Source organism: Larimichthys crocea, chromosome XIII, assembly GCF_000972845.2.
Source record: "Larimichthys crocea isolate SSNF chromosome XIII, L_crocea_2.0, whole genome shotgun sequence".
NCBI lineage: Eukaryota > Metazoa > Chordata > Actinopteri > Sciaenidae > Larimichthys > Larimichthys crocea.
Genome location: NC_040023.1, coordinates 36,031,472 through 36,058,252, shown reverse-complemented (window position 1 = coordinate 36,058,252; position 26,781 = coordinate 36,031,472). Strand labels below are relative to the sequence as shown.

Here is a 26,781-nt window from a genome sequence, read left to right as displayed (position 1 = left end):
GCAGATCAGATCAACATGTTCTAAACCAACTTAAAGTAAAAATCTCTAGACAGTAACTTCACAAAACATCTACCAATCTGTGTCACAATCTTCCCTTCTCCAAAGTGTCAAAAGTTCCCGAAACTTCCCGAAGCTCCCCAGCAGTGTTGTTGGATGTATTTGTCTTTGCCTTAGTAACATCCATGAAAGTTTAGACTCAGTTTTCTTCACCACATTGGGCAAACACACACACACACCCAAGAAATGGCAAACCACAGTAACATCACTGTCAGTCGTCCATTCTCCTCATTGTCTCCAAACTGACCTAAACGGTTCCCAGTTCTGCTGACTAGGCCTAAATTTGAAGGGTTTTCTTAAGATCCAGGAGGTAGTGCAGACATCCATTCTGTAATAATAGAAACTAGAGGCTGTCTGCCATATTTTACATCCCTGTTTCTGTACTGGAAAAATATTATGACTGCACCATTCCTACAGCGACTAGAAGCATGGCTGCTGCTATTTTGCTGAGTGAGAATATAACACTTTTGGAGAGCTTGACACATTTTTGTTGGTTCTCGGGCAGTTTGGATATAGTTGGAAAGCATTTTTGAACCATTTTGAGAGAATTTGATGGCAGTTTAGGAAATGGTCCAGCACCGTTTTTGGGATGACCTAACGAGTAACTTAATCAGGGTTTTGCTGCCCCCTCTGGTTGAAAGGTTCAAGTCTGTTGCACCTATGACCACACCCAGCATCACTGACGACCACACCCTGTAGTACTCTTCTACATCACTGCGTCTAAGGATGGAAGATCTCATAGACTGACTTTTCTAACTTCATTAGTTACACTGCAATAAACATTAGATCATGGTCAACATCTTGAAAGGGCAATCAAGGTAAGGTCAACCTGCTGCAACCCAGCGATGCTGCATATATCCAACCACCTTGCAATGCCAGATCAGGCCATGGAGTCTAGATGAATTAGCAGACGTTATTCACCCAAGACACTATTCTGTTAGCTGACTACCAGTTTGTCCATTAAAACATAAAATTAATACGTAAAATGCCTCAGAATCTTACATTTAACGTTAGTAGATATACTATGTTCTTGCATCCCTGTTCGTTGCTAGTCCTCTTTATAAAATTGGGCCTGGAATGTCCTTGAAAAGTCCATGAATGCACACAATGCATGTTAAGGAAGGTGTTGGAACCCTGTTATATATATATCTGGTCTTTCACAACTTATACTTTTGCTATACCATTACTACACCAACTACTTATAGTTCTACTTTAAACGCCTCAACTGCTATTGCTATTTCTACCATTACTGTTACAAATACCACAAACTGTATAATCACAGTGTCATCTTCCACTCCGCTGCTTCTCTGGAGAGTTGAAGTGTTTTAAGTGTGATGCGGTGGAGTATCAGGTCTAAACCTCAGGGTTGTCTAAAACTGATAACGGGACCAGCGCGACAAATATAGACCTGACCACGACCAAGAGAAACACAGATACACACCACAGCTCCGACCAGGCGGTACTACACCTACTATTTACAGAGAGAGAGACGGAGAGGGAGGAATGTGTGAGAGGTCAGCGGTAAGAGACGGTCTATGTGTGTGTGTGTGATTTTGTTTCAGAGTAACTTGCTCCAGAGGTGGGCTATTTCCTTACCTGATGTTGATGTAAGACTGAGGTTAAAACACACACACACACTGACCCACACATTCCCCCGTGAAATTGTAAGACAGCGTAAAAAAAAACGACTCGCCTTAGAAAAACACCTGCCCAATTAAGAGCGAAGCATATCCCATTTCAAACAACTGTGTGTGTGTGTGTGTGTGTGTGTGTGTGTGTGTGAAGCCACAGGCTGTGCTCTCACCAAAGAGAACAAGATTGGCTTTAGAAAAGGCCAGGATAAATATTAGAGAGGGCTTAGGGTAATCTGTGCACACACACATACACACACACAGGCGTAGACACAGTGGGGGAGATGGAGACACACACACACACACATTCTCAGACACCTTAAGGTAGACATGATGGCAGACACACACATGCACCCTTAGTCACGTACACGCACAAACACACATACACATCGCACACCACACAGTGTGCGATGTGTGTAGTGCATGTTCAGTGAAAGCACCGTGAAACTGGACACAATCATCGAGGAGGAGAGGAAATTAGGAGAAAGGGAGGGTGAAAGAAGAAGGGATGGAGAGAAGAACGTGAGAGGAGGAGAGGTGGATGAGGAGTAGTTGGAGAAGGGGAGAGGGCATGAAAAGGGAAAGGGGGGAAGAAGAGGACACGGAGGATGGAAAAGGGGGATGAGGAGCAGACGCAGACAGGGGAGGAGAAGAGAAAGAGGAAGAGAAGACAAAGAGGGGAGGAGAGGAAGGGGGATGAAGAGGAGACAGACAGAGAGGGGAGGAGAGGAATGAGGAAAGGGGGATGAGGAGGAGACAGAGAGGTGGGACGCAGGAGAGACAAGGCGTCCAATTCATCGGCCTCAGGAGCTCCCTAAATCCGGACTGATCCATGGGATTCTAGCAGGGATTTCGTCACACACATACAATCACACCCACACACCCACACACAATCGCACACACACACAATCGCACCCACACACACATGCAAGCACACACACACACACACGCACTTGCAAACCACATGTTCAACACTTATTTCATGCTGCATTTCTTCTAGATTTATTAAACTACATTTAGAGCAGGAAAACAAATGTCCATTACATATTAGAGACAGACAATTACAACACAGTTATACAACTTTATTGGCCATAATAATGGAGAATTATAAACAAGACATACAACATACGAGTTCTACGGATCTTTAAATGTCTTTACAATTGACACAATTGACACAATTGATCGTATTCTTGCTGCATCCAAACCTGCTTGCATTTTGCAATATCAGCCTAATGGTTGTTCAGACTCGAGAATCAAACTTGTAACAGTTAAAGCCTGTTCTCATTCCCAGGGTGTTAAATACAAATGTTTGGCGTTTTTGTCCTGTGTGAAACTAAAAGTCAGCGTTGACTTATTTAAAGTGTTACTCACATAACATACTTATTATACCACAGATCATGATATTTTCCTGAACCTAAGTAGTTTTGTTGCTTAAACCCAAACCAAACTGGAATCGTTTCAGAACATTAACGCGTTGGGGCATCGCACGAGTTACCCTTTGGCGTCGAGGGTCGTGACGAAGCAGTGTGGGTGGCTCATACCGTGAGAGAAAATGTGTCTGATGAGCTGTGTCAATGCTGGGAAATAAGGCAGTGACGTGTCGAAGAGCTGATTTTCATCAACCCAAAGAAACATACTTCAAGACACCTCTGGTGTTCAGGCTTAGAAGAAGCAGCTATAAGAGCTAGATGTCCACGTGGTCATAAATTCAAAGTTGCACACTGCCAGATTAAAAATATATGTCATGCAAAACCTTACAAATATGCAGATTCAGAAAGTATACATACAGCTTCACTGTACACACAAAAGTATTAAGGAGTTTAAGTCAAGTTTGACATTTCAAATCTGTTAGTAAAACTTGTTTTTTTTTTGGGTGGGGAATGAAAAACTTCAGGATGGCCCCTGGCCAGGAAATTAAGCTCTTCCTCCTTTTTAGTGAAGCTTGGCCATCTGTTGTCACACCGAGCAGATGTGTACATTTGTAGAGCTTATAAAATTTTTGCTTTTATACCAACTGGCTGACATATCCCCTATACGTGTCATCCAGGAGGTGTTGAACCCATTGCAGAGGTCGCTGACGGTGACGGGGAGGAGCTGGAACTTCCACAGGAAGTGACCAAACTCATCAAGAAGAAACAGCCCTCTAAGAAAGTCAAGAAAGGTAGGAGCACAAACTCCTCTATTAATCCTCACCGTCTACTGTACTGTCATCTTTTCTTCCCTTCCTTTGTGTCTTTATTTGGAGCTGAATATCCTCCAGCTCTGACAGCTCTGGTTTGTCAGTTCTGCTTCACCTTGTCACACTTCCAACCGACCCGTGTCAAAATACATCACTCCAGCGGTACATTCGTAGCATTGCTCCCAGCTTGCCACTAAATCCTGACCAGAGCCCTGACACTGATATCTGTTCACTGTCTGTCACACCGTTGTAATCCACCTCTATTTTCCCTCACGGCATAGTGCTCTCCCTCATCTGTTATTTGTACATACCACGTTGACTGCCATTGGCTCGGGGTCTGCAGAATCAGCATGGTTTGGATTCTAGTCGGTGCCAAAAGATGAAATCAAAGAATACATGTGGTTCTGCAGATGCAGCATTAATGTTCACAGAGTTTCTCCCGCCCTACTATCCTGCACTCTTTTTGTTGCTGTGACTTCTGTCTATACAGATGAAGTCTCACTTTCTCGTCTCGCCAAATCCAAGCCGACTTTGCGTTCACCAAATGGCAGCAACTCAAAATGTTCCTATGTTCCTACTGAACCACTAAGATCAAGCATAAGGTACAAACTCAAAGGTAGTTGGAAACAGTGCCCATGGACTGTCAGGTGGTATCTTATTTTTCGAAAAGGGTCACCAGATTATCACAGTCCTTTAACCTCCCTAGGACATATGCCAAATTGCACCTTCTAGGATCACCTGTGCCTTGTGGTATCTTGTGGGAGTTACTGCAAGAATATGGGAAGCCAACCGTTTAGCAGGGTCTGTATTAACCCACAGTGAGTGTGCTCTTGTCGTAGTGGGCTTAATTAAACTTGTTTGTGAGTTTCAAGACCCAATCTAAAAGTGGGGTGATTCTTGGATTGCGTTTCTACGTTATGCTGATGATGTTGTTCTGTCCGTGTGTGTTTGATGCCTCTCCATGGTCCGAGGCCATCTTCCACAGGGTGCCAGAAGTCACCTTCAGAGACGGAGTGAGGTCATCAGACATCTGGTTGCATCTCGGAGTGTTTTCACTCCTCCATTACACTGAAAGTAGATGTGGTTTGGGCGTCTGGTCAAGATGCCTCCCGGGCACTTTCCCTGTTGAGGTATGCTGGGTGTTCCCAACTGGGAAGATACTTCATGGCGAACCCAGAAAACCCTGGAAAGATTACATAGATTTACCCCCAGGAAGCTGAAGAATGTGACTAGAGTAAGCATGCCAGCCTCTGTACCGAGGCCAGACAAGCATGGGAAAGGTGTTTACTTACAACTCAGGTTATATTTACTTTCACTGTCTTACAGCAAGCCTGTAATAACCACGAATAAGAGGCTTCACTTATTTGTTCCTAGTTCTGTCACTACACTTCATAATCCATGATACTATTTGAGACATTTTCCCTGCTGTCCTGTCTGCTTCTGTTTGTTGTCATAGCCATAATCACAGTACAACATCCTCTTTGTTATCACACTGTGTTATTGCTACAGACAATGTCTTCCGGTGTGGTGAGAGGAGAGCTGGGAGTGTGTCCGCCGCTGGCCGCTGGCCTACTGTTGCCAGGTCTACACTCACTGTTTTTTTTTCCTGTTTGGAGAGTTGGACCACGCTCTCATCCTCCACTCCGAGCCTGTGGTCTCTCGTTCTCACTCGTTTTTCTTTTTTTTGTGTCATCATCATGCATCTGGTTCTGGTCAGAGGTCGTTCCCTCTTACTGTCTGTCTGATAGAGACAGAAGAGGATTCTATTTATTTCCCAAATCAACCCAATCAAGCGGCTTGACACCGTGATGTTTTTCACTTTCTTCCCTCCTGTCCCGTCTTGTTTCTGTTATCCCATTTACTTATTAACCTGATTTACTTACTACTTTCTTACAACAATATATCAAAGACCTACACACACATTCAACAAACACAAATTGTTTCCTGGCCCAGTCTCACACACACACACACACACACACACACACACACACACACACCAGTTTCCTGCCAGAAAAGGGCTTCTGGTTTGCATTGTGGACAAATCCGTGTTTTATGACAGTTTGTCTTTCCTAAACTGGGGCGGATAGATCCGCTTTGATGGGCTCTGCTTTTGTTAGTGTGTGTGTGTGTGTGTGTGTGTGTGTGTGTACACTTGTGGTTAATCCACTCAGGCGTCACCGCTAATGAGAAGGGGAGGTGTGTGAGACACAGAGAGGGCGACACAGGGATCATTAGATATACACACGTATACATATACATTCATACACACACATACACTGCCAGTGTCAGATATGCCAGTGTGTATTTTCTGAACTGAGAAACACACACACACACACACACACACAGAAATATAAAACCTGTAGAAAGTCCTGAAGTTCACGACAGATTTGAGTGAAACAAATCAAACTACCTGTTACTTAATTTTAAAGTAAACTTACTTTCATTTCACTTTCATTTAGTTAGTTATTTTTCCCCCCAACAATAAAAAAGATCAAAAAGTTTCAGTTCACAGTGATGGGAAACAGAAACCAGGAAACATTCAGTATTTGTTCTTGATAAATGACCAAAGCAAATAATAAGTTTTATTTCCTGTGAGTCGTGTTGTTTTCTGTCATGAGCGGGATCTTTCTTCATCGTTCTTCAGTTTTTCATCTACATAGTTTGGGGCGTTTCATTCCTTTCCCCCTCTTGCTGCCACCAAAAAAGATTTTTCTGTCATTTTCTTTGGAAGAAAATCGTCTTTTCCTGTTGAATGCCACAGTCGAGCAAATGTTCGGTGATCCGTCTGCGTTAATATGACAACTGGAACGTGAAACTCACTCAGTCACAGCTGAATGCCAGCACATTGTGGATCGCTGCATCTGATTTGTTGTATTGATTGTACATGTGTTAATCATCCATGCATAAATTAAATCAGCTGTTGTTTGAAATGTTCCAGATAAAAACAATTTGATATTTGATCTATTTAATCAGGTATCATTACTGTATTCAACTGTGAAACATCAGTTTTATATCATTCGGTCTCTTTGATCTGAGTACAAATAACATACAAATGACTTTCACACTGTGTGAAATTCATATGTTAAAGTCCAATTTTGTGACAGGCGAGACCCCTAAACCTTCCCGTTAACTTCTGTGGCGCCTTTTGCGTGTCATTTAACGACATCAGGGAGTCCACATTTTAGTTTTGGTCGTGCAACGCGGTTAAAAATGTGGAACAGTTGCAGACAAGTTAGGTTTAGACTTCAAAACTAAGTTAAGTTAGGAAAAGATAGAGTCTCTTGTTCTGTATTCCTCCTCACCTCACAGAAATGAAAAAGTTGTGTTATTCCACAGTTGTGTCATGGTGGTGGGCGAGCCCGTAACACTCTACACATGTCACCTTTGTGCCAGCATTGAAGTTAAACACAAATACAAAGGTGCAGCACTTTACTTATCCGATTTAATAATGTTTCACTTGTGTCTCTTTCTCTTACACTTCTCTTCTGTTCCACCCTCAAGACATGATTTAAAAAAGCAAAAGGAAAATGATCCCTAATTAGTATTGTTTGTCATGGAAACCTCCAGAGCAAGTCTGTGGTTTGTTCTTAAAACGAGAGGAAGGGGGGACGGACAGAGGCGGGTTGGGGTTGGGGTTTTGAGAGGGGGGGTAGCATCGTGTCCAGACTTGTCCTGCAGCCACCGCTCGTCCTCCTCAGACAGAAAACAAGAAACGGCGGTAACTTTTGAAGCCTGTGAATATAATAATGTGGTTTAAAGCCGGTAGTGAAATTCTCCTTTCACACCCGGAGCATCTCTGTATTGCTCGAGGACACTTCAGCTGAGAGGACGCTTCCCGGTCTAATAGCTGGACTTACTGTAGAAGGCAACAGTAAACATCACATAAATCATCATAATCTGCTTCAATTTACTCCAAATTACCCTGCAGCACGGTCTGTGCTTTTATGTTTTACATTAAATTCACCTTCCCTACATAGTTGAGTAATCAGGGAGTTGGTGGTTCTTCTCCTGCCTCCTCCTACCAGTATGTCATGTGCTCTTGAGCAAGACACTAAAGTAACAGCTTGCATAAGCAGGAATACAGACCAAAAACAGCCCTGCCTTAAACCAGTACAACGGGTTTGATGTGAGACAATAAAATACGATCCAGAAATTACAGCTGGAGTCACAGAAAAGTGTTTAAATGTTTATAAGACACCACGACACTGCACAGGCGTTTGCAATAGTCAAGATTTTACAACCGACAAATGCGGCGACTATTTTATCTTTGCTCCAAACGATGGCGAGATCACAGTGGGAATATGGCTTTCATTTTCACAAAGTAATCTAGCAGGAATGTGCACTTGCATGCAAAACCGTCGCAGCAGAAGTTGAGCCAGCTTTTTTTTTTTTTGGTGGCCGACACATTGGCATCACCTCCCCTACACCGACAGGCTGACTCCATTAAAACGAATAACGAAGGCTGCAGGAGAAGTCGGCCTGAAGATCCTGCTCCGACATCCTCATTGTATTTTGATAATGATGATAGTTATGCCACTTTTGATGCCGCATTAGCCAAAAACAAACATTTGGTTGAACAATTGCATGTTCCAGTGCACCGTGACAGAGGAACTCTATCCATGTTGGTCACGAAGGTGCATTCGTGACTCTCTGGCCAGAGACGTACAGTAGTCTGTTTCTGTTTAATGGTGGCAAAATGCCAAAATGTTGTGGGCAGCTCATAACTCCCATAAAAAAACATGGAACAAGGTGGTGTAGAACAAATCAGACAAAGACATAAACCTTCTGCCTACCTGTCTGTGACTTTAAAGTAATTAGGCGCCTTGCAAACCACACACACACACACACAGACCTTTCTGTTAGAGTGCATGGCAGCCAGAAAGCACATTTGGTCGACTTGAAAGGCATCAAAAGGCATCTGAGAGTGGGATACAGAGAGAGAGAGAGAGAGATGAGTCTCTCTCCCCTTGGCTTGAAAAGAAGGGATGAAAGAGAGATGAAAGGGAGAGTGTCTTCCTTCTCCTCTTTCCTGGTGCTGCATCCCTTTTTGTTGTTCTGCTCCTCCCCTACAGCCCACCTGGGATCACAGACACCCTCCAGAGCACACACACACACACACACACACACACACACACCCAGGAAAGTGTAGGCTCATACAAACTAATGTGGCACATATATACTAATACATATAAACAGATGTTCCTAATGTCAGAGGCAGACTGCTGAGCTAAATTTGAACTCGTCTTTGGAGGAATCATCTGATCCAGGGTCAGTCTGCGGTCACTTGTCTCATTACGTACCAGCTTCATGCAGCTTCACATCCACCGGCATTGACCTCGGTCCTCTCGTGTATGTTAGCGTCAGCATCCGTCAGTATTGCACCTTGCACATATTAGCAGTTACCATTAGCTCTTAGCCTTCGCCCATTAGTGATGTCCTCTGTGTATTAGCATGAGCTTTAGCTTTTGTCCATTAGGTGATGAATCTGAATAAAAGCTGTTCTCCATTATTGACTGAATCTATAACAACCTCCAAAAAAAGGTAAAGAGAAGCATGAGTCAGAGCCTGGAGTCCGTCTTAAAGGAGCCGCCGGCACAGCTGAAAGGAAACCAGGCAGTATTCAATGTGTTTAGAAGTACCTTTACTAACTAAAAATCCCTTTTTGTGCTTTCCTGTCTGCATTTTAGGAACTGTAAAGTCTAATCAAAAGGACAGCTGGAGTATTGAAATGCATGTGTGCGTATAACAAAACAACAACAAAGAGTCTGTCACTGTTACAAGACCGACGTCTTAACGGACGTTACAGAGGAAGCACGCAGAGCTGGAACGGAAAACACACTTATGTTTTAAGGCGATTTCTTTCTGGAAATTCAACTACTGCTAAAAATGTCACATAATCTGGTTGCAGCTTCTCAAATTTGAGGATTCTGATGCTTGTTTTTCTCTTACTTTAAAGTCTTTCGAATATCTTGGTCGCCTGAAACCAACAAACCAGAAGACATCACCTTGTACTGACACTTTACGTTTACAACCAGAGCTAATTAATCGAACGATTGTCAGATTAATCGATGATAATCGGTTTACTTTAATGAAAGACTCCACACACTAAAATCAGCCTCTGCGTCCTCGGCTCCTGTAAAACTCTGATGTGGCTGAAAAGGGTTATTTATGTCTGCTGATGGTTTTAGAGGTTCAGCCTGACAAGAATCACCTTTTAAAGGAAACCCTATCTTGGTAATTTGTTATATTTTGGCAATCAAAAAGTCAAATTATGAGGTAGTAAATATCATACAGAATACCGTCTGCCCACAGGCAGCTTTGAGTCTATTGGTGTCTAATTTCAGGAAGTTGGTTGTAATTAGTTTCATGTCAGGTTCGAGTCTTACATCTTCGCTCTGATTTATATAACGTGTACAGTCACATCCTCCTTTTTATCCACATAAAAAGAAGTGCAGACATACCTCTCCGCTCCATCCTTCCCTTCCTCTCAGGTGAGTCGTGTTATCAGCGGCGCAGTGAAGGGCGCACAGGTAATGAAAGTGGCGACTGGAGGAGACTTGTACTAACACGGCTGAATTACACAGTCCTGCTGTGTCAGTCTGTCTGTCAGATTACAGAAACACAGCAAACAGAGCTATCAGCTTACTGTCACATACTGCGGCTGCTATTCACATCCAGCTTCTGCACACACACACACACACACACACACAGCGGGCAGGTTTCCTCATCCTGAACAGGATTCTCCCGGGCCCTGGCCAGAATTTCTGACCCATAGATCTCTGTTCTGGACGTGTGTGTGTGTGTGTTGATGTGTGTGACAGATAGAGGTCTCTCTATTTCCAGCTCACCCCCCACGAATAAAAACACAGACAGAAAATGAACCCTTGTTTGGCCATCGACACACACACACACACACACTTTCTGAGGCTAAGTGTCCTCGCAGATGGAAAGTAAAATATGTGGCTCGTGAAACTGCGCTTCAATGTCGTATGTGTGCGGTGTGTTTGCTGGAAATGAAGTGTGTGTGTGTAAATGTTTAATGGTGTTTATAGTAATAATGTAGGTGTGGTCATTGCAGACGTGTGTGTGTGTTCAAACCTGAGAGGATACACAGCAGTTCCTCTATTAAACACTTCTGTTTCCTCTCTCTCTCGCTTAATGCAGATGAGGGTTGACGGTGTTCCCGTATCCGACCAGTACATCCAGTAACACAGCTCACTGGCTGAAGCTTTTTTGGAGTCGTCTCTGTTTCTTCTCCGCTTCATCTCCAACGTCACCACTTTTCAGTATCAGAGCTTACAGGAAATCTTTTCTTCTCACACAATTCAGAAGGTGGTTGGGTGTGGTAATCTGAGAAAAAATTCTATGTTTTTAGATTTAGTTGCATGTTGGAGCGCCGCAAGAGTTTGTATTTTTGCCTCATCGGGGGGGGTTACATGGCATTTTAATTGGTGCGGTGTCTTCTCCAAATTACAGCTGGTTTCCAAGCGCGTGTTCCCTCGTCAAGTCAAACATGTCAAACGCGTGTGCTCAAAATAAAACAGGCTCGCTCGTTTTTTTCTCTTCTTCCAGTTTGTCACGTGTGTGTGTGTGTGTGTGCTCCTCCTCGGGTCCAACCGGGTGTCGAGCGTGAGCTCCATGTGTCCGAACGTTTGTCATCCACCGACTGGACATCGACAGCTTGTCGAGTTTGCGCTCTCACCAAATCCAACTCATCACCATCTGTGTGTTCTCCAAATCTTTCATCCTTCAATCATGTTGCACGTTGTTTCCAGTTTATACTGGTGGAAATACTAAATATTGTTTTGCCTAAACAGTCAAATTTAAAGATATTTCATGTAAAATCAGACCAAGAAAAGTGTTTAAAAGTCAGAATCAGCCATCAAACCTCTGCAGGTTGTTACAGTCAGTAATAATTCTGAGGACATGACTTCAGTGTCATCAAGCCAACACTACAAGAAAGTGAGCACTGGTCATCCCACCGTCACTCTGAACTCTTGACTGCTTTTAATCTGGCTCGTAGCTTGTCAACAACATTTTTAGGTAGCGACATTTGCTCTCGTACTGTAACTCCAAAGCTCATGCGTGCCAGCAAAATCCCCACCGCATGGCTATCACGCCATCTCCGGAGCTATTTGTTGGCCTTGGCTGTGTTGACGGAGCGCTGATGAGATGCTTGGCTTGTTTAATGTGTGTGTAATGTTCCACTAATGTCTCCGCGACAGCATTATCTGATCGGCTATTCTTGACCAGAGGCTAATGCTTGTGGTGATTACAGATAGAGATGAGGACAACGTTCTTTTTCGACTGACTTGTGGCACCCCGTGACGGAAAGTTCAGGGTTTTTTTTTAAGCCTTACAGCAGCCGTCAAGTGCTGTCACTGACCTTGTGTTGGAATTGCTCACTCATTGTAATTTTTCTTGGATAAATTTAGCAGCAGGAATACTGTAGAACATCATGAGGAATCTTAATGTGGCAATACTATTATTACATATGACAAGGCTGTCCAGATGTTTGACTCTTTGGCTCAGTCAGTTTGCAGTAAGTCAAGAAAATCTCATAGTGCTCTTGAACATTATAAATCACAGAGTAGAAACATTCATCGAGCACTTAGGATAGTCGCAGCAACATTTGACTCATATCACTCGATGCCCACACTGAACATATTATACAGAGTGAAGAAGTAGATAGCTTGTGAGGGCAACGGCCAATGTTTCGGTGCTTCTCATGTCGCCAGCAGAATCCTGGATAACGGATGTATGAACTTTCTCCACAGTCCAATTAGCAACCTGATATGCAAGAATAACAAGGAAGACACATTTTGGCTTATCTCGATAAAGAGATGTCTGCATATTAATGCAAGGAACGCTATATCATGGTCCGATTATAGTCGTTTAGTCGCCAATGTGTCCACATGGACTGCAAAACCAAAATCTGCTTGAGTGTGATTGGGCAGTACTACTCAGGCTACAGGCAGAAATCAGAATCAGTTTGTTTCCTGATATCTGTTATAGAGATTATAGTAGCTGGTATGTGTCGGTATTGGGATCGTAACTGATAAAATCGTCATGAAAAGTTCATTCACATCAACGCAAGAGCGATGTTTTATCTCAACAAGGTGATTGTTTATATTAAGAATTTATGATCTATTTCTTTACTGACACCCAGATAAACTATAAAATAAAATTTCAAAACTCCACACTCATTCGACCCTCAAAAGACTAAACCAGGGGTCTCCAAACTACTGCCCGTGGGCCACATCCGGCCCACCTAAACAATTGGAGTGGCCCACTTAGCGATCCCAATTTTTCAAAATTGCATTTTCCTATTATAAAATATCCACACTTAATGATTAAGCTTGGCATTCTTATCGTATATTCCGACGTGACTTTGCTTGTGATCAACTTCCGTGCAGTCTGTCCGGGGAATTCGACTCGGTGGGTCAGGGACGGCTCTCCCCGGCGCTGGCTGGCCTCCGCTGGGCGCATTTCCTCCGCGGCGGTGCGCTGCGACCGGCTCTAGGTCGGCTTGGAAAGGCTCGGGGGCGAGCTTTACAGCACCCTCGTGCCCGGACCTCACTACTTCCCGGGGCTGTGGACTTAGTGCTCGCTGCGCCCTCTCCGCGACTGTCGAATCACAATTTATCGCAACTTTCACGTCTTCCCGCAACAAAATCGCAACAAAAATGTAAAAAGCACCGCAACTTTCACCGCAATTTTTTTGAAAACCTCATACAACATCAGGCATTTAGGCCGCAACTATTTAAAAAAAGGCCCACGAAATCCTGGTGGGACTGATATCATTTCGGGTTATAGACTGACCCCGGCCCCCCATCACAGAAAGGCAAGTTGATGTGGCCCGCACCGAAAAAAGTTTGGGGACCCCTGGACTAAACTGTAGAGCGATGGGAAAATCTAGATTTAATAGCATTTAATTTTAAAAATGAGAGATTTGAAAGATTTGATGGAGCAAATAGCAGCGTAGAAAATGTTCTTGTGTGTATTTTAAACACAGGGTGGCAATATTTGAACGAGAATAACAGCTGTCACTATGGGAAAAATATATCAAGTGTTTATTAGGCCGGCGTGACGCAACAGGGAGTTTCATCAAAGCGATCTAATTAATCAAAGGCGTGTTGATAAGTTCTGTAAATTATGGCCGAGAGAGACAGAGGGAGGGAGAGAAAAAGGAACGAGATTTAGGGAAGAGAGGGGGAGGAATAGAGAGGTAGAGAAGGGAGAGGCAGGAACTATTCTGGCTACGATAACCATCAACAAACCAGACAGTCTTTCAGAGGTGGAAACCCAGATGTGTGTGTGTGTGTGTGTGTGTCCCCTCAGGTCATGTAACATGTGGTAAGGAGGCAGTGTTTTTGCGGTAGTGTCCATTCAGACTCCGACTCCTGAGGGAACCTTCCAGAAGGAATGAACGCTCTTCCTCTGGGAGGCCCGAGTAGGAAGTGCAGCTTCCAGCGGGGAGGAACCGGCCTTCACACCCCCTGCTGCTTTTCACATTAAGGCCACGGCAGCTATGTTATAGGATATAACCGTTAATCTAACGTACTTTATGGTCGCTACCAGTTCGGTTCATACATTTCATGGATCACTTCGGCTGTACAAGGGTTTGGACCCCATAACTTTGTGCACTTGATGTTTTAATATCCTGTGAAAAGAGTGGGATGTTTGACTGTCAGAATAACACAGTGGCACAGCTTGCACTCTTAAATCAAAGCACACGATGATAGCTAATATTATTGTAGATATATTGAGACATTTGAGCCTTATTGTATTCCTGCACAAGGGAACAGTGCACATGCCACTTCTGCAACCGTGTTCAAATGCTCATTGAACATCGGTAAAACGTTCCTTGTCATATTGTCAGCAATATCGCAGAAACACCCTGAAATATCGTGACATTACTTTATATTGGCGCACAATGCTGAATATAAAAGCTGGTGTATGTGTACATTTCATGTAACGTGGAAGGCAACATTAAATCGTAAGTGCAGTTTTAACATATCAAGACAGCCAGTTTGTTGACAGTGTGACACACGGTTAGTTTGGCTGCACTACAGACAGCACTTGTTCTTATTATTACCTGATCAGCCAGGACTTCTGAGGATAATGGTTTCAAGTGCACAGCTGAAGTTATTACAACATTAAAGTATGTTTTTATGACGTGAAAATAAGCTGGAATCGATACACGCGCATGAATAATCAAAAAAATCTGACCTTTTACACTATTAAAACTAAAAACAAATCATTTACAGGCAAACCAAGTAGGAAGAAATATTTTTGTGGGAGTAAAGAATGACCAAAATGTATTAAACACATGGCTTTGTATTATGGTAACCAGTATTCAACCATACATACGTTACATACACGTTAATGGAATATAATCAAAGCTACCTTTAATAACCTCACATAAAGCTTTAAATATTCTAGCGACGGTTCCGTTTGTTGGAGCTGTTTGTCAGGCAGCAGTGACCTGATACATGAACAGTTAATCTAATACACACACACACTATAAAAGCTAATGGTTAGGCTAATGCACTGCAACATAACAGTGTCGAGACTCGCCGGTTCACCTCTTGTGTGTGTGCAGCTAGCGGTTATGGCTAATGTATTCCAACATAACAGTGCTGAGAGGCCCGACTCGTGCATTCCACCTTTGTGATGGTTCGCGGTCAGGCTGAAGGGTTCCAACATCAAGGTTGGTTCTCCTAATCTGCTTCATTTGAACAGGTTTAGCTGGACTTCATTTGACTTTCCGACCACAGAACAAGACAGGCCTGTTTAGTCAAATAATCCACATCAACCGCTCTGTTAGTAAAATAAATGTTCTGCATGTTTTACACGAGCACGAGTTTTAATTTTGAGTGACTGGGAACCGACGCACACTTCTTCTGTTGCTCTTTACTCCAGTATTTGTTTCTGTTGGTGTTCCTTCTCGCTCACACGCTCTTTGAAAGCTCGGAAGAAACTTGAAATTACATGTAATTACGAATAAACGCACAGAAAAGGGGAATAAAAAAAAAACAGCAAAGAAGATATGATGCTTACCAACTAAAAACCACATATCACAAAGTTTAAAGTCTGCGCTCTCATCGCGCAGACAGAGATGAGGCACGATCAGGGGCTGTTCCTGCTCTGTAATAAAAGCCCCCCTTTGTTGCCCCATTCCCCTCGAATCCCCTCACCCCTCCAGCCCCCCATTTTTTTAACAAGGGACCTTTAATTTGGCGAGAAGGAAGCAATGAATTGTAGAGTATACTTTTCCACAGGCGGCCTGGGAAGTGTAGGCCTCTCTCCTTCTCGCTCTCTCCTTGTCCCATGCAAAAGTCAATAGGTAACACATGTGGGACCGGAGCTGCTACTGCACTCCTCCTCGTCCCTCAGTGTTCCCTTGTCCGCTCTCTCTCTCTCACTTTCATGTTCACTCTCTTTTAGACTCTTAGAAACTTAAATTTAGGAACGAGGGGCAGGATACAGAAATTGTGACTGAAGACAAACAAAAGTTTATAAATATAGAAAGGGTTGTCCTTATTTTTGCACTAAACTAGTTTGTGTCTAGTCTGCGTCTGTCTTCCAGCCTTCCACTCCACAAAGCTCTCTCCAGAGACTGAAAGTCCGTCCCAGATTTACTCTTGTCTGGCGGCATCTTGGTCAGTATGTTGCTATTATGTTGTCCAAAACAGTGCAGCTTCTTTCTGACTATTTATATTCCAATTTGTATTTTAAATCAATAATGTGTCGCACTGTACGACACAACTTCCACACAGGATGCGTTCAGGCACAGTACAGAGTGTGGGTCATCGGAGTTTGGCAGTGGTCAGAGCCTGATAGACGAATCACTGAGTTATGTGTGTAAAACAGAAGAAACGCACACAATGCATATAAATACCAACTCATGCATGCCACGTATGGAATCATGCGTGCACTGCTGAACTGAATGATAAATCCTGAGACAGTCTTTCACTGAAAGTTTGTATCGTAATGTTTGGGTAGCTTTTGTCGTTGTGTGTGTTCAGGGGGATGTGTGTGTGTGTGTGTGCGTGTGTGTGTGTGTGGAGAGAGAGTTTATCAGAGTAGACATGTCAATTAGCTGGGGGGTACAGAAGGCAGAGCCAGAGGTCAGAGGTCAGGGCGGGGGGATTCGTCAGCTGTCACTAACTATAAAAACTTACTGTGTTCTCGTGCACGTGTGTGTGTGTGTGTGTGTGTGTGTGTGTGTGTGTGTGTGTGTGTGTGTGTGCGATGCTGAGAGCCTCGTTGCGGGTCAGCAGCTACTGAGCCGAGACTGAGAACACATGCTTTTTCACACACAGACACACACACACAGTCCCAGCTCACCGTGTGCGGTGACTCTCCTGCTAATAGACTGACAGCTCGGGAATTAAAACTAATAATAATAATTACCTTTTAAAACCGAAGCACCACGTTTTATTCCTCCTTGAAAGCTCAAATTTGTGTTCTAACAAAGTCTAAACATGATTTCTTCTTGCTTAACATCACTTTGATGAGCAGCTCTTCGCCTTCTCCTCCAGACGTTTGATTATAGTTTTGTCCGTCTGCTCGGTGTTGTTTATTTCTTCTCCCAGCTCCCCAAAAGTGAAGCCAAAACATCTCCATCACCCGACGGTTAGTTCAGGAAGCGCCTGGTTTGATAGTGATTTGAGCAGAGCACGCATTTTGAACAGAAATGTGTGATCCTGATTAATATCGGATTCCTTGCGCATCCCTAAAGGAAAGTTAGTCAGCGCCAAGTCAAGAAAAAGACACTATTATTCTGGTGGAAGTTGAGATGAGCTGCAGGTAAACATCCACCAACGTCTATCATCAGCCAGTAAAATGTTTCCGGACTCCTTCAAACGACAATAAAAATCCAGCTGGTTTCAGTGCAGACCTGTGCGTTAATGTGATGGATGCCAACTGTCTCATATAAACACCTCAGTCAGTATCACATTCTTACTCTGGTCTCGTGCTAGTAGTTTCAGCCATCCCTTATATCAGTAATAAGAGTATCATGCTCATGAAATGAATCTCTGAAATCTACCGTATTTACTGTAGTCGTGAGCACACAGTTTTCCTGCACGGTGAGGGAGTATTACAGCATTTCAGGTGCACTCGCGTCTAGTTTTTCCTCCACAGAAATTAATTTAGATTAAGTCGATAAACGTTTGGCCTGGAACCCGCTCGATCATCTGACTGCTCGTGTTTCACGTCCTGTCTGACTTCACTGTGCCGATGTTGATTCTTTACTCCGGCGAGTTCAGTGTCACCGTAATCAGTAGAAATAGCATCCACATTCTAATAAATCTTGATTATCCTTTAGGGGAGCTTACTTGAAACATTTCTTATGTTCACAAAGGAAAAGTTAAAGCTCTATAATGTCAAACCTCGAGCCTGACTCTGAGGTAATGATTTCAGTTTTCCAAAGTTCACATATAGACTTTCTAGAGGTCTGGAAATTACCTGTTCCTCTGAGAGCTTAAGTGTTTTCTCTAGCAGAGCGAGAAGTGATCAGTGTCAGGAGAAAGAGTCAGGTCAGTTCTCTCCGCGCTGGCAACAGCTCAAAACAAAGTACAGGCTTCAGACCGCAGACAGAAGCATTATGGGTACATAATGCCTCCTTTCCTCTCCATCGTCTCTCTCTTCCCTTCTCACGCCCTCCGTCCCTCCTTCCATCTCTTCCTCTTTTCTCCCTGCAGTCTTATGTGTGTGTGTGTGTGTGTGTGTGTGTGCAGTAATAAGAGCAGTGTGTGTGTGTGTGTGTGTGTGATCACAGAGGACATGATTAGTTTCCTTCATTAGGCTAAAGGCCGGGCTTCGCTCCATGGCAAATATTGGGCCATGGAAATGAGAGACATTTACGTACACACACACACACACACACACACACACACACACACACGCACACACACGTTGAAAGGGCACACCTCTAACACTCATCTAATATGCGCTCACAGTCCTGGACAGGACATTCCTCATTTATTCAGCAAATGGTCATACACACACACACACACACACACACACACATATAAACCGTCAAATACACACACACAATTCCATGCAGTCATATGCACACACACACACACACACATTCTGCCCACACTTTGACACTCACCCTCACACGCAGAGTAAACATACACACTCACAAAATTAAAACTCTGCAAACACACACACACACACACACACACACGCACACACTTTCTGGCCTGAACTACACTGTCCAACTTCACCACACACTCAAACACATCTGCACTGAGAGCAGCACACACACACACACACACACACACACACACACACACACGTGCCAAAACAAATGGGCGCAGCGGTGTGTTCCTGTGGCTTTAATTAATTCCAGCGATTAATGAGACCTGGTCAGTTCCAGACTGAGCCAGGCCAGCGGCCAACAGCGTGTGTGTGTGTGTGTGTGTGTGTGTGTTGCCTCTCAACACCTTCACTGCTGCCCCAGCCAAACAGGAGGACAGGTACTACTACTATTAATACTCATACTACTCCTAACATGATACTAATACTGCTGCTGCAGTTGCACCTGTGGTACTGTGGCATCTACTACCAGTACTGCTGTTCCTGCTATTGTGATGAGGAGCGTTGTTTCCACCACGCAGGTTGTTTCAGTTCTGGTCGGTTCAAAGTCAGAACTCGTGGAATGGTACCAATGGAACCACCCTGTTCCGTCCTGCTTTTCATTACCCTTCTGCTGAGGTACTGATCCAGGACGGTGAGGTGGAGCTTGAAACACTGCAGACCAAAGAGTCGTTCGTGCTCTGGTGTAGGAGTTCCCACACTCTCCTGTTTTTTTGTCCTGCTGCCTGCAGCCTTTTCTCCCCCAAAAAAGTCTGCGTCCTCATTGTAGGGCTAATAAACTGCCACATACCGAGTGAGAGCAGCAGAAAAGAGACAGTGAGGAGAAGGTTGGCGTTAAGTTATCAGTGTGTCAGTTAATAACTTCTGCAGCTTCTCAAGATCCATGAAAAGTCTCGTCTGTTGTTTCTCAACTGCTGAAAAAGCGAAAGGGGGTGAGCCACAAAGCCCACCCGGTAAAAACCCCACCTTCATTTGAGAGTACTGTCTGTGATGGAAATGTAAAACAGATTTAAGGTTCACGTGAGTGTAGGAAGGTGTTTGGCACAGGTTTTAAGGGTGCACGGCTGTAGTTCCTCTACCCGGTTGAACAGGGTGCTCCAGACGTCCTTCTTCCCAGCAACTTATTCCAGCTCTACCTAAGGGATCCCGAGGCGTTCCCAGACTTCTGCGTCCTCCCAGTTGGACGTGCCTGGAATGCTTTCAATCGAAGGCGCCCATCTGAATCAGATGCCCGAACCACTCCAGCTGGCTCCTTTTGACGCGAAGGAGCAGCATCACCCTGCAGAGGAGGAAGCTCATTTCATCTTGTATCCATGATCTCTTTCGGGCACTATCCAAAGCTCATGACCATAGGTAAGGGTTGGAATGTAGATGCACCTTCCGGCTTAGCTCCCTCTTCCCCACAACGGTCCTGTTCGACATCCGCAGTACTGCGGACGCTGCACCAACCCGCCGGCCCATCTCACGCTCCATTTTCCCATCGCTCATGAACAAGACTCCCGAGATACTTGAACTCCTTCGCTTGGGGCACCACAGGGAGTATTCCACCATTTTTCCGGCACTACTACTGCCACAACTTATGCGATACCATGAAGCGGTCGTGCTAATAGTTGCCGTTATGGGACTAATAGCAGTATATCCAACAACAGTACCACTACTTTTAGACAGAATACCACTGTTGCCGCCTACAGTACCACTCCTATGGCTGCAAATGCTGCTCCTTCTGTTACAGATAACTACATGCTGTAGGTTGTGTGTTTGCCACCCCGCTGCGTGCAGTTGACCATTCTCTACCACAACCAACAGCCATTACGCCCAAACACACACAATGTACACATGGACGTGTCAGTGGAGATACATACTGCAAACCATGCGTTCTTTTTTTAGCACACACTGATGCTTGTTGGTCAGAGCAGGAATGTGCAAATAACGAGCCTCTGCTGCCTCGCTTACATGTGCATACGTAAAAACATACCCACACACACACACATAATACAAAAAAAGTGTGTATGTGGACACACACTCCCCCTCACGCAGACACACACACATGCGGTGTGTTGCTATGTGCTGAGCTGGTGCTGCGCTGGCTGGTAGAGGAGGAAGAGGGTTTAACGCGGACAAAGACATCCAGGCCCCGCCTACAGGAAGAGACTGCCGGAGTGGACGCCAAACCTGACCTCTCCACCGAGTGTGTGTGTGTCTGTGTGTGTGTGTGTGTGTTTGACCAGAGAGAAATCCAGCATACGGACAGTGTCAAGTTAATATGTGTGCATGAGCTCATTTATGGACTCTTAACAAACGACCGTCTCCCACACACACACTGAGCTCTGTGCTGCTAGTTGAATCCTGAGGTTTGGAGTTAGGAGGGAAACTCCCTTAGATAGAGGCCCTGATACACACACACACACACACACACACACATATATATATATATACACACACACATACACACACTGAGCTATTTTTCCGTCGTTTGCGGTGCAGCGAGCTATGTGACGATGTTTATGGCACTGTATGTCTGTCTGGAAAGATGTAAGGCTGCTGTGTGTGTGTTTTCTAAGTCTGTGTGTGTGTAAGGGTGTTGGAGTGTGTATCGAGGAGTTGTCTTGGAAGCCGTGACGTTTGTGTATACGTCTGTGTTTGTGTGTTTGTGGTGTTCGTATGTCTCGCTGTTAGTCTGTTTATCGCCGTGTGTTTTGGAGAAAGTGTTTACGCAGTCAAATTGGTCTTCCCTTCTAAAAACATGTACTCACATGTAGTTGGTTAGACGGCTCGGGCTGTGCCGCTCTGTGTTTGGATCCTGTTTTTCATCAGCCAGCATCACTTCATATCAGCAGATTCTCACATTAAAGCTCTTTAGCTCCCTGCTTCTCGTACTTTTTGTTTCCATAAACATGTTTGTCCAATGCACGTTTTGAAGTATTAAATTAGAAAAGGCTGATGGGAAATGGCCAAATCTTTGGACATGTGCACTGATTCATCCAAATGGAGTTCAAATGCCTCCGCTGTTTGTAGTTTCTCAATTATCTGCACCCTCACATTCACCGTTACTTTGGTGAAAATTATCAAATATTATGACAAATATTGGGGGACCTCCTGCAGTGCATCTGAGGACCCCCTATGGGTTGTAGACCCCTGGGTTAATACATGAATTTTCATGTCTTCATCATGTTTTCATTGTTTTTTATCGCGTTGAGTTTCAACTGCCACTCTTTTAATTCCATCACCTTGTTGGACCCTCTTCTTTGGGTTTCCAACTGGAGAATTGGTTCCAACCAACTTCTCATATTTGCATAACAGTTATGGATGGAAACATTATTTATTCACCAATTTATTTGTAATTTGGGTTCAAATTTGCACCAGGCAATATAACATTTGGATGGAAACAACCTCTAACTGTTATACATACTGTTATATACTGTTATATATCACTACTACGACCAAAGTCTGTCCTGTAATCAATATTTTTCTCTAGTAAATCAAGAATTCAGCCTTAATTATCATTTTTAATTATCGGTGACGAGTGTAGAGTCGTATAACTTTTAGAGTACATAGAATGGATCATCTGTGTTTGTTCCATTGAGAGAGCTTTTGAGGGAATTATACTGAGAATTCAGACATTCAAATAAAAAGAAGGAAATTGAATAATTACTCAGGTTTCTTCTTACAAACCGTCTTTCTGCTCTTTACTCAAGTTTAATTTTGATCCGGTAATCTATTTTTTCACTTTGCCACATTGCTGCCATTTATACCTTCAACACAACTCTGCTGTGAATGTGAGGACTGAGTGTAGGTGGAGGGAGAGCGCACGAGGAGCACCGCAGCAGATGCCAAGCTGCCAGCTGCCTGGAAGAGAAAAAATAAGCACCACTTGTCTTTTGACCGCGATGTGATGATGGCTGAGCCAAATCCAGAACAAGAGGCAGCTTCCAGACACAATCCCTGGGCGCTTTTTATACCGAAATCTAAAAAAAAAAGAAAGACAACAGTTACATGATGAAGTGCTTCTCGTGCCTCCCAGGAAAAACACTTAGATCTCTGGAGTAAGGTTAAAACTGTAGTAATAATGCCAAACTAAAATATATTTTAATGGAAAATAACACGTACTTTGAGACATTTATCAACCACAAACTTTCCAATGTAGTATTGGCGACAAAAGAAGATCAAGGCAGGGAAGGCCCCGGACGGCATCAGCCCAAGACTGCTCAAGGACTGTGCTGACCCGCTCTGTGGTGTGGTCAGGCACTTGTTCAACCTGAGCCTGAGCCTGGAGGAAGTCCCAGCCCTGTGGAAGACCTCCTGTGTGGTCCCGGTACCAAAGACACCGTGCCCCAAGGAGCCTAACCACTTCAGGCCTGTTGCCTTGACTTCTCACCCGATGAAGATCATCCTGCGACACCTGTGTCCGCTGGTGGCACACAGCTGGACCCACTGCAGTTTGCTTACCAGCCTGGGATCGGGGTGGACGACGCAGTGATCTACCTGCTGCACAGATCACTGCTACATCTGGAGGACAGCGGGAACGCTGTGAGGGTCATGTTCTTTGACTTCTCCAGTGCCTTTAACACAATCCAGCCTTCACTGCTCAGAGTGAAGATGGAGAACGTGGGAGCTGACCAACACCTGGCTGCATGGACAACAGACTATCTCACCAACAGACCACATCATATGAGGCTCCAGGACTGTGTGTCTGACGTGGTGCTCTGCAGCACAGGTGCCCCTCAGGGTACGGTGCTCTCCCCCTTCCTCTTCACCCTTTACACCTTAGACTTTACTCACAACACCACCCACTGCCACATCCAGACATTCCTCGATGACACAACCGTGGTTGGATGTGTTTCAGAGGGGAACGATCTGGAATACAGGACGGTCATCAGGGACTTTGTCAGCTGGAGTGAGTTCAGCCAGCTTCAGCTCCACCAGCAAGACAAAGGAGATGATCGTTCACTTCAGAAGGGAACCATCCCACTTCACACCGTTAAACATCCAGGGATCGGACATAGAGGTGGTGGACAGCTACAAATTCCTGGGTGTTCACCTCAGCAATACACTGGACTGGACCAACAACACCCATGCTCTCTACAAGAAGGGCCAGAGTCGCCTCCACCTGCTGAGGAGACTGAGGTCCTTCAGAGTGTGCAGGGCTCTCCTCAGGACTTTCTATGACTCTGTGGTGGCCTCAGCCATCTTTTATGCTGTGGTCTGTTGGAGAGGGGGCAGCACGGACAGGAACAGGAGCAGGAACAGACTCAAAGCTTCATCTGCACTTGTAGCATGCTGAACATCAGCAGTTAACATCCCACGTTAACATTCAGCTCAGCCTCACAGAGCTGCTGGCGTGGCGGTAGAAGAGTTGATTTCTACAGTAACTCAGTGGTTGTGGCTGCAGCTCCCCCCCCTTCCACGTCCACGTTCCAGCCTCTGCGTTAGAGATGTGGGTATTATGCACATTGAGGTGCAGTGTTTCCCCAAAGGGCCACCATGATTAAGACATACCTACTTCTTTGGTGATTTGTTTTGCATCTACAAAACCTCCGTACCAAACTCAGAACAACACAGTAGTTTTACAACCTTTCTGTTTGTCTCTACCATGTGTGGATAAATGGCCCCTTCGGGCGTGAAAACACAACAGAAACCAAACATAAGAAAGATGTTCGCCCAAACACCCAAACCAGACTCAGTTTGTGCTCCTGGGGGGGGGGGGTTTCATTTCACAGATTCCATGTCAGTTCATGCTGCTCTGGAAGTGGCTCAGACAAATTTTTGGAATCACTGAGGTTGAGATAGCTGAGGTATAATTATACATGTGGTTCTTTGTCAAATCACCAAACTGAGCATTCCTGCAGAGTTTTTTATGGGTCAACCACACACACACACACATTTATATTCCTTGGAATACTTTGTCACTTTTGGTGCAAGCAATTTTCGTTGTTGGCTTCCAGCAGGGATGCACACTTCAAAGCAGACAAGTATATCTCACTACACAGACACAGGGAGATAAATATCTTTGGCAGACTTGTACGTGCACACACACACACACACACAGCATTAAAATATATTCTGTAGTTTATACACAAACACAAAAACATGTTCTTTAAAAACTCATTCTTAGATGCACGTTTCAAAGCATGCAAATAATTTGGTGGAATGCAGACACACACACACACACACACTTGTACGCATCCCCTCGAGCACCCTGTCACTATTGGACGTACACATCAAAGCCTACAATGCCTGTTATGTGTGTGGCGACAGACAGTAATTAACTGGGAACATCCCAGTGGGACCAGTACTGACTGACTCCATCAATCACAGCCAATCTGCTCCAACCACTGGAATGTCTGCAGGGAGCTTGCATGCTAACACTTCGTTAACACGGTGAAGTGTACGTTAGGGTGTGTTTGTGCTCGACATGCATCACAGCATATTTGTTTGGTATTTAACATGCATAATCGTGTATTAGCAATCTGTAAACAAAATTTCTCATCATTCCCACCATACGGTCTGTAGTTGTTGCCATAAACTATCAGAGAATCACTTCTTAGAATTACAGAGCGGCTGAAGGACTCAGTTTGTTTTAACCCGCTGTCTCTGCATGAATGATATCATTGGTTAAATATGCAGCAGGGTGATGAGAAACATTTTAAAGATAAGAATTATAAGTGGAGTGTCCTGGTGGTCTGTGGGTTAAGGCTTCAGTCATGAACTGCAACATTTCCAGTAAAATTCCCTACAAACTTAATTGTCTCCTGGGTTAAAGTTTTGCCAGCAGCGCTGCTAAATACGTTTCTAATTAGCAGCCGATTTCCAAATCTTGGATGGAGTTTTGAAAATGGGAAACTTTGGTTTGGTTTGTGTTGGTACACCTGTCTGTCTTCTACATTTCACACTAACTAGAGATGGATGCCATTTGAAGTTATTGTACGGAAATCCTTTAATCGATCAGCTATAGATCGATTCGTGCAAAATACAGGTGTACACTCGCGGACTGAATCTGATCTGTTCAAGCAAAACGCACACACACACACACACACACACACACATTTGGTGGCGACAGACAGTAGCCGAAGGTTATTTGTGTGTGTTTGAGAGAGACAGCGGGGGGATATGAAGGGGTTAAGCAGGGAAGTGCTGGAGCCAGAGAGATTGACCCAGACATGACCTGTCTATGAGAACATGGTTTAACCCCTCACTCACACACACACACACACACACACACACACACACACACACTGAGCAGCTCATCCTGAAAAAGATGGAGAGATGGAGGCCGAGATAGACGAGAGACGGCATGACTCGTTTTTTACTGCTGAAGTTGTAACATCATTTGTGATAATATCCTCCAACTTCCTGTTATTTCACAGCCCGGATGTGCATCATTTGTAATATTAATAACCAACAAATGATGAATATATATAGATTAGAATAACATGATGGATACTGGAAAACTAAACTGCCCGCTTACCCAGCTCCGGTTCACCAGCTCTGCTCCCCGTCAGCATTTGTTTGCCTGCGCCTAAATCTGAAAACCTCAGATTACTTACCTGTCCATCACGAAGCTCTGTCATTACCTGAGAGCTGAGGCACAGAGCAGCCGGAGGACGTCGGAGGCAAAGCGTGTTTACGTGTTCACACGTCAGCGCAAAGTGATTTCAGTTACACGGTGTTTCTTTAAAGGTTTTGGTGCAGGTTAGCTGATTTCTTTGGAATAAAAGATGGTGGAAAAAATAAGTGCAATTAAAGTAATTCATGCAACTTGGACCTCACACAAGGAGAAATTGTCTCAGTGTTTCATGCAGC

The 26,781-nt window shown here is 44.3% G+C and overlaps 1 protein-coding gene across 3 annotated transcripts in view; it reads left to right on the top strand.

Annotated features, from left to right (window-relative positions):
- Nucleotides 1-26,781, top strand: part of bbs9 (Bardet-Biedl syndrome 9) — a 177,430-nt gene that overhangs the window by 110,165 nt on the left and 40,484 nt on the right. For all 3 annotated transcript variants that reach the window (XR_003463585.1, XM_027286875.1, XM_027286874.1), the window contains one exon: nt 3,736-3,849. Coding sequence is in view for 2 of the 3 variants with exons in the window: in XM_027286875.1 (XP_027142676.1) it covers nt 3,736-3,849 (114 nt within the window). In the remaining variant the exon portion in view is untranslated. The remainder of the gene's footprint in view (nt 1-3,735; nt 3,850-26,781) is intronic.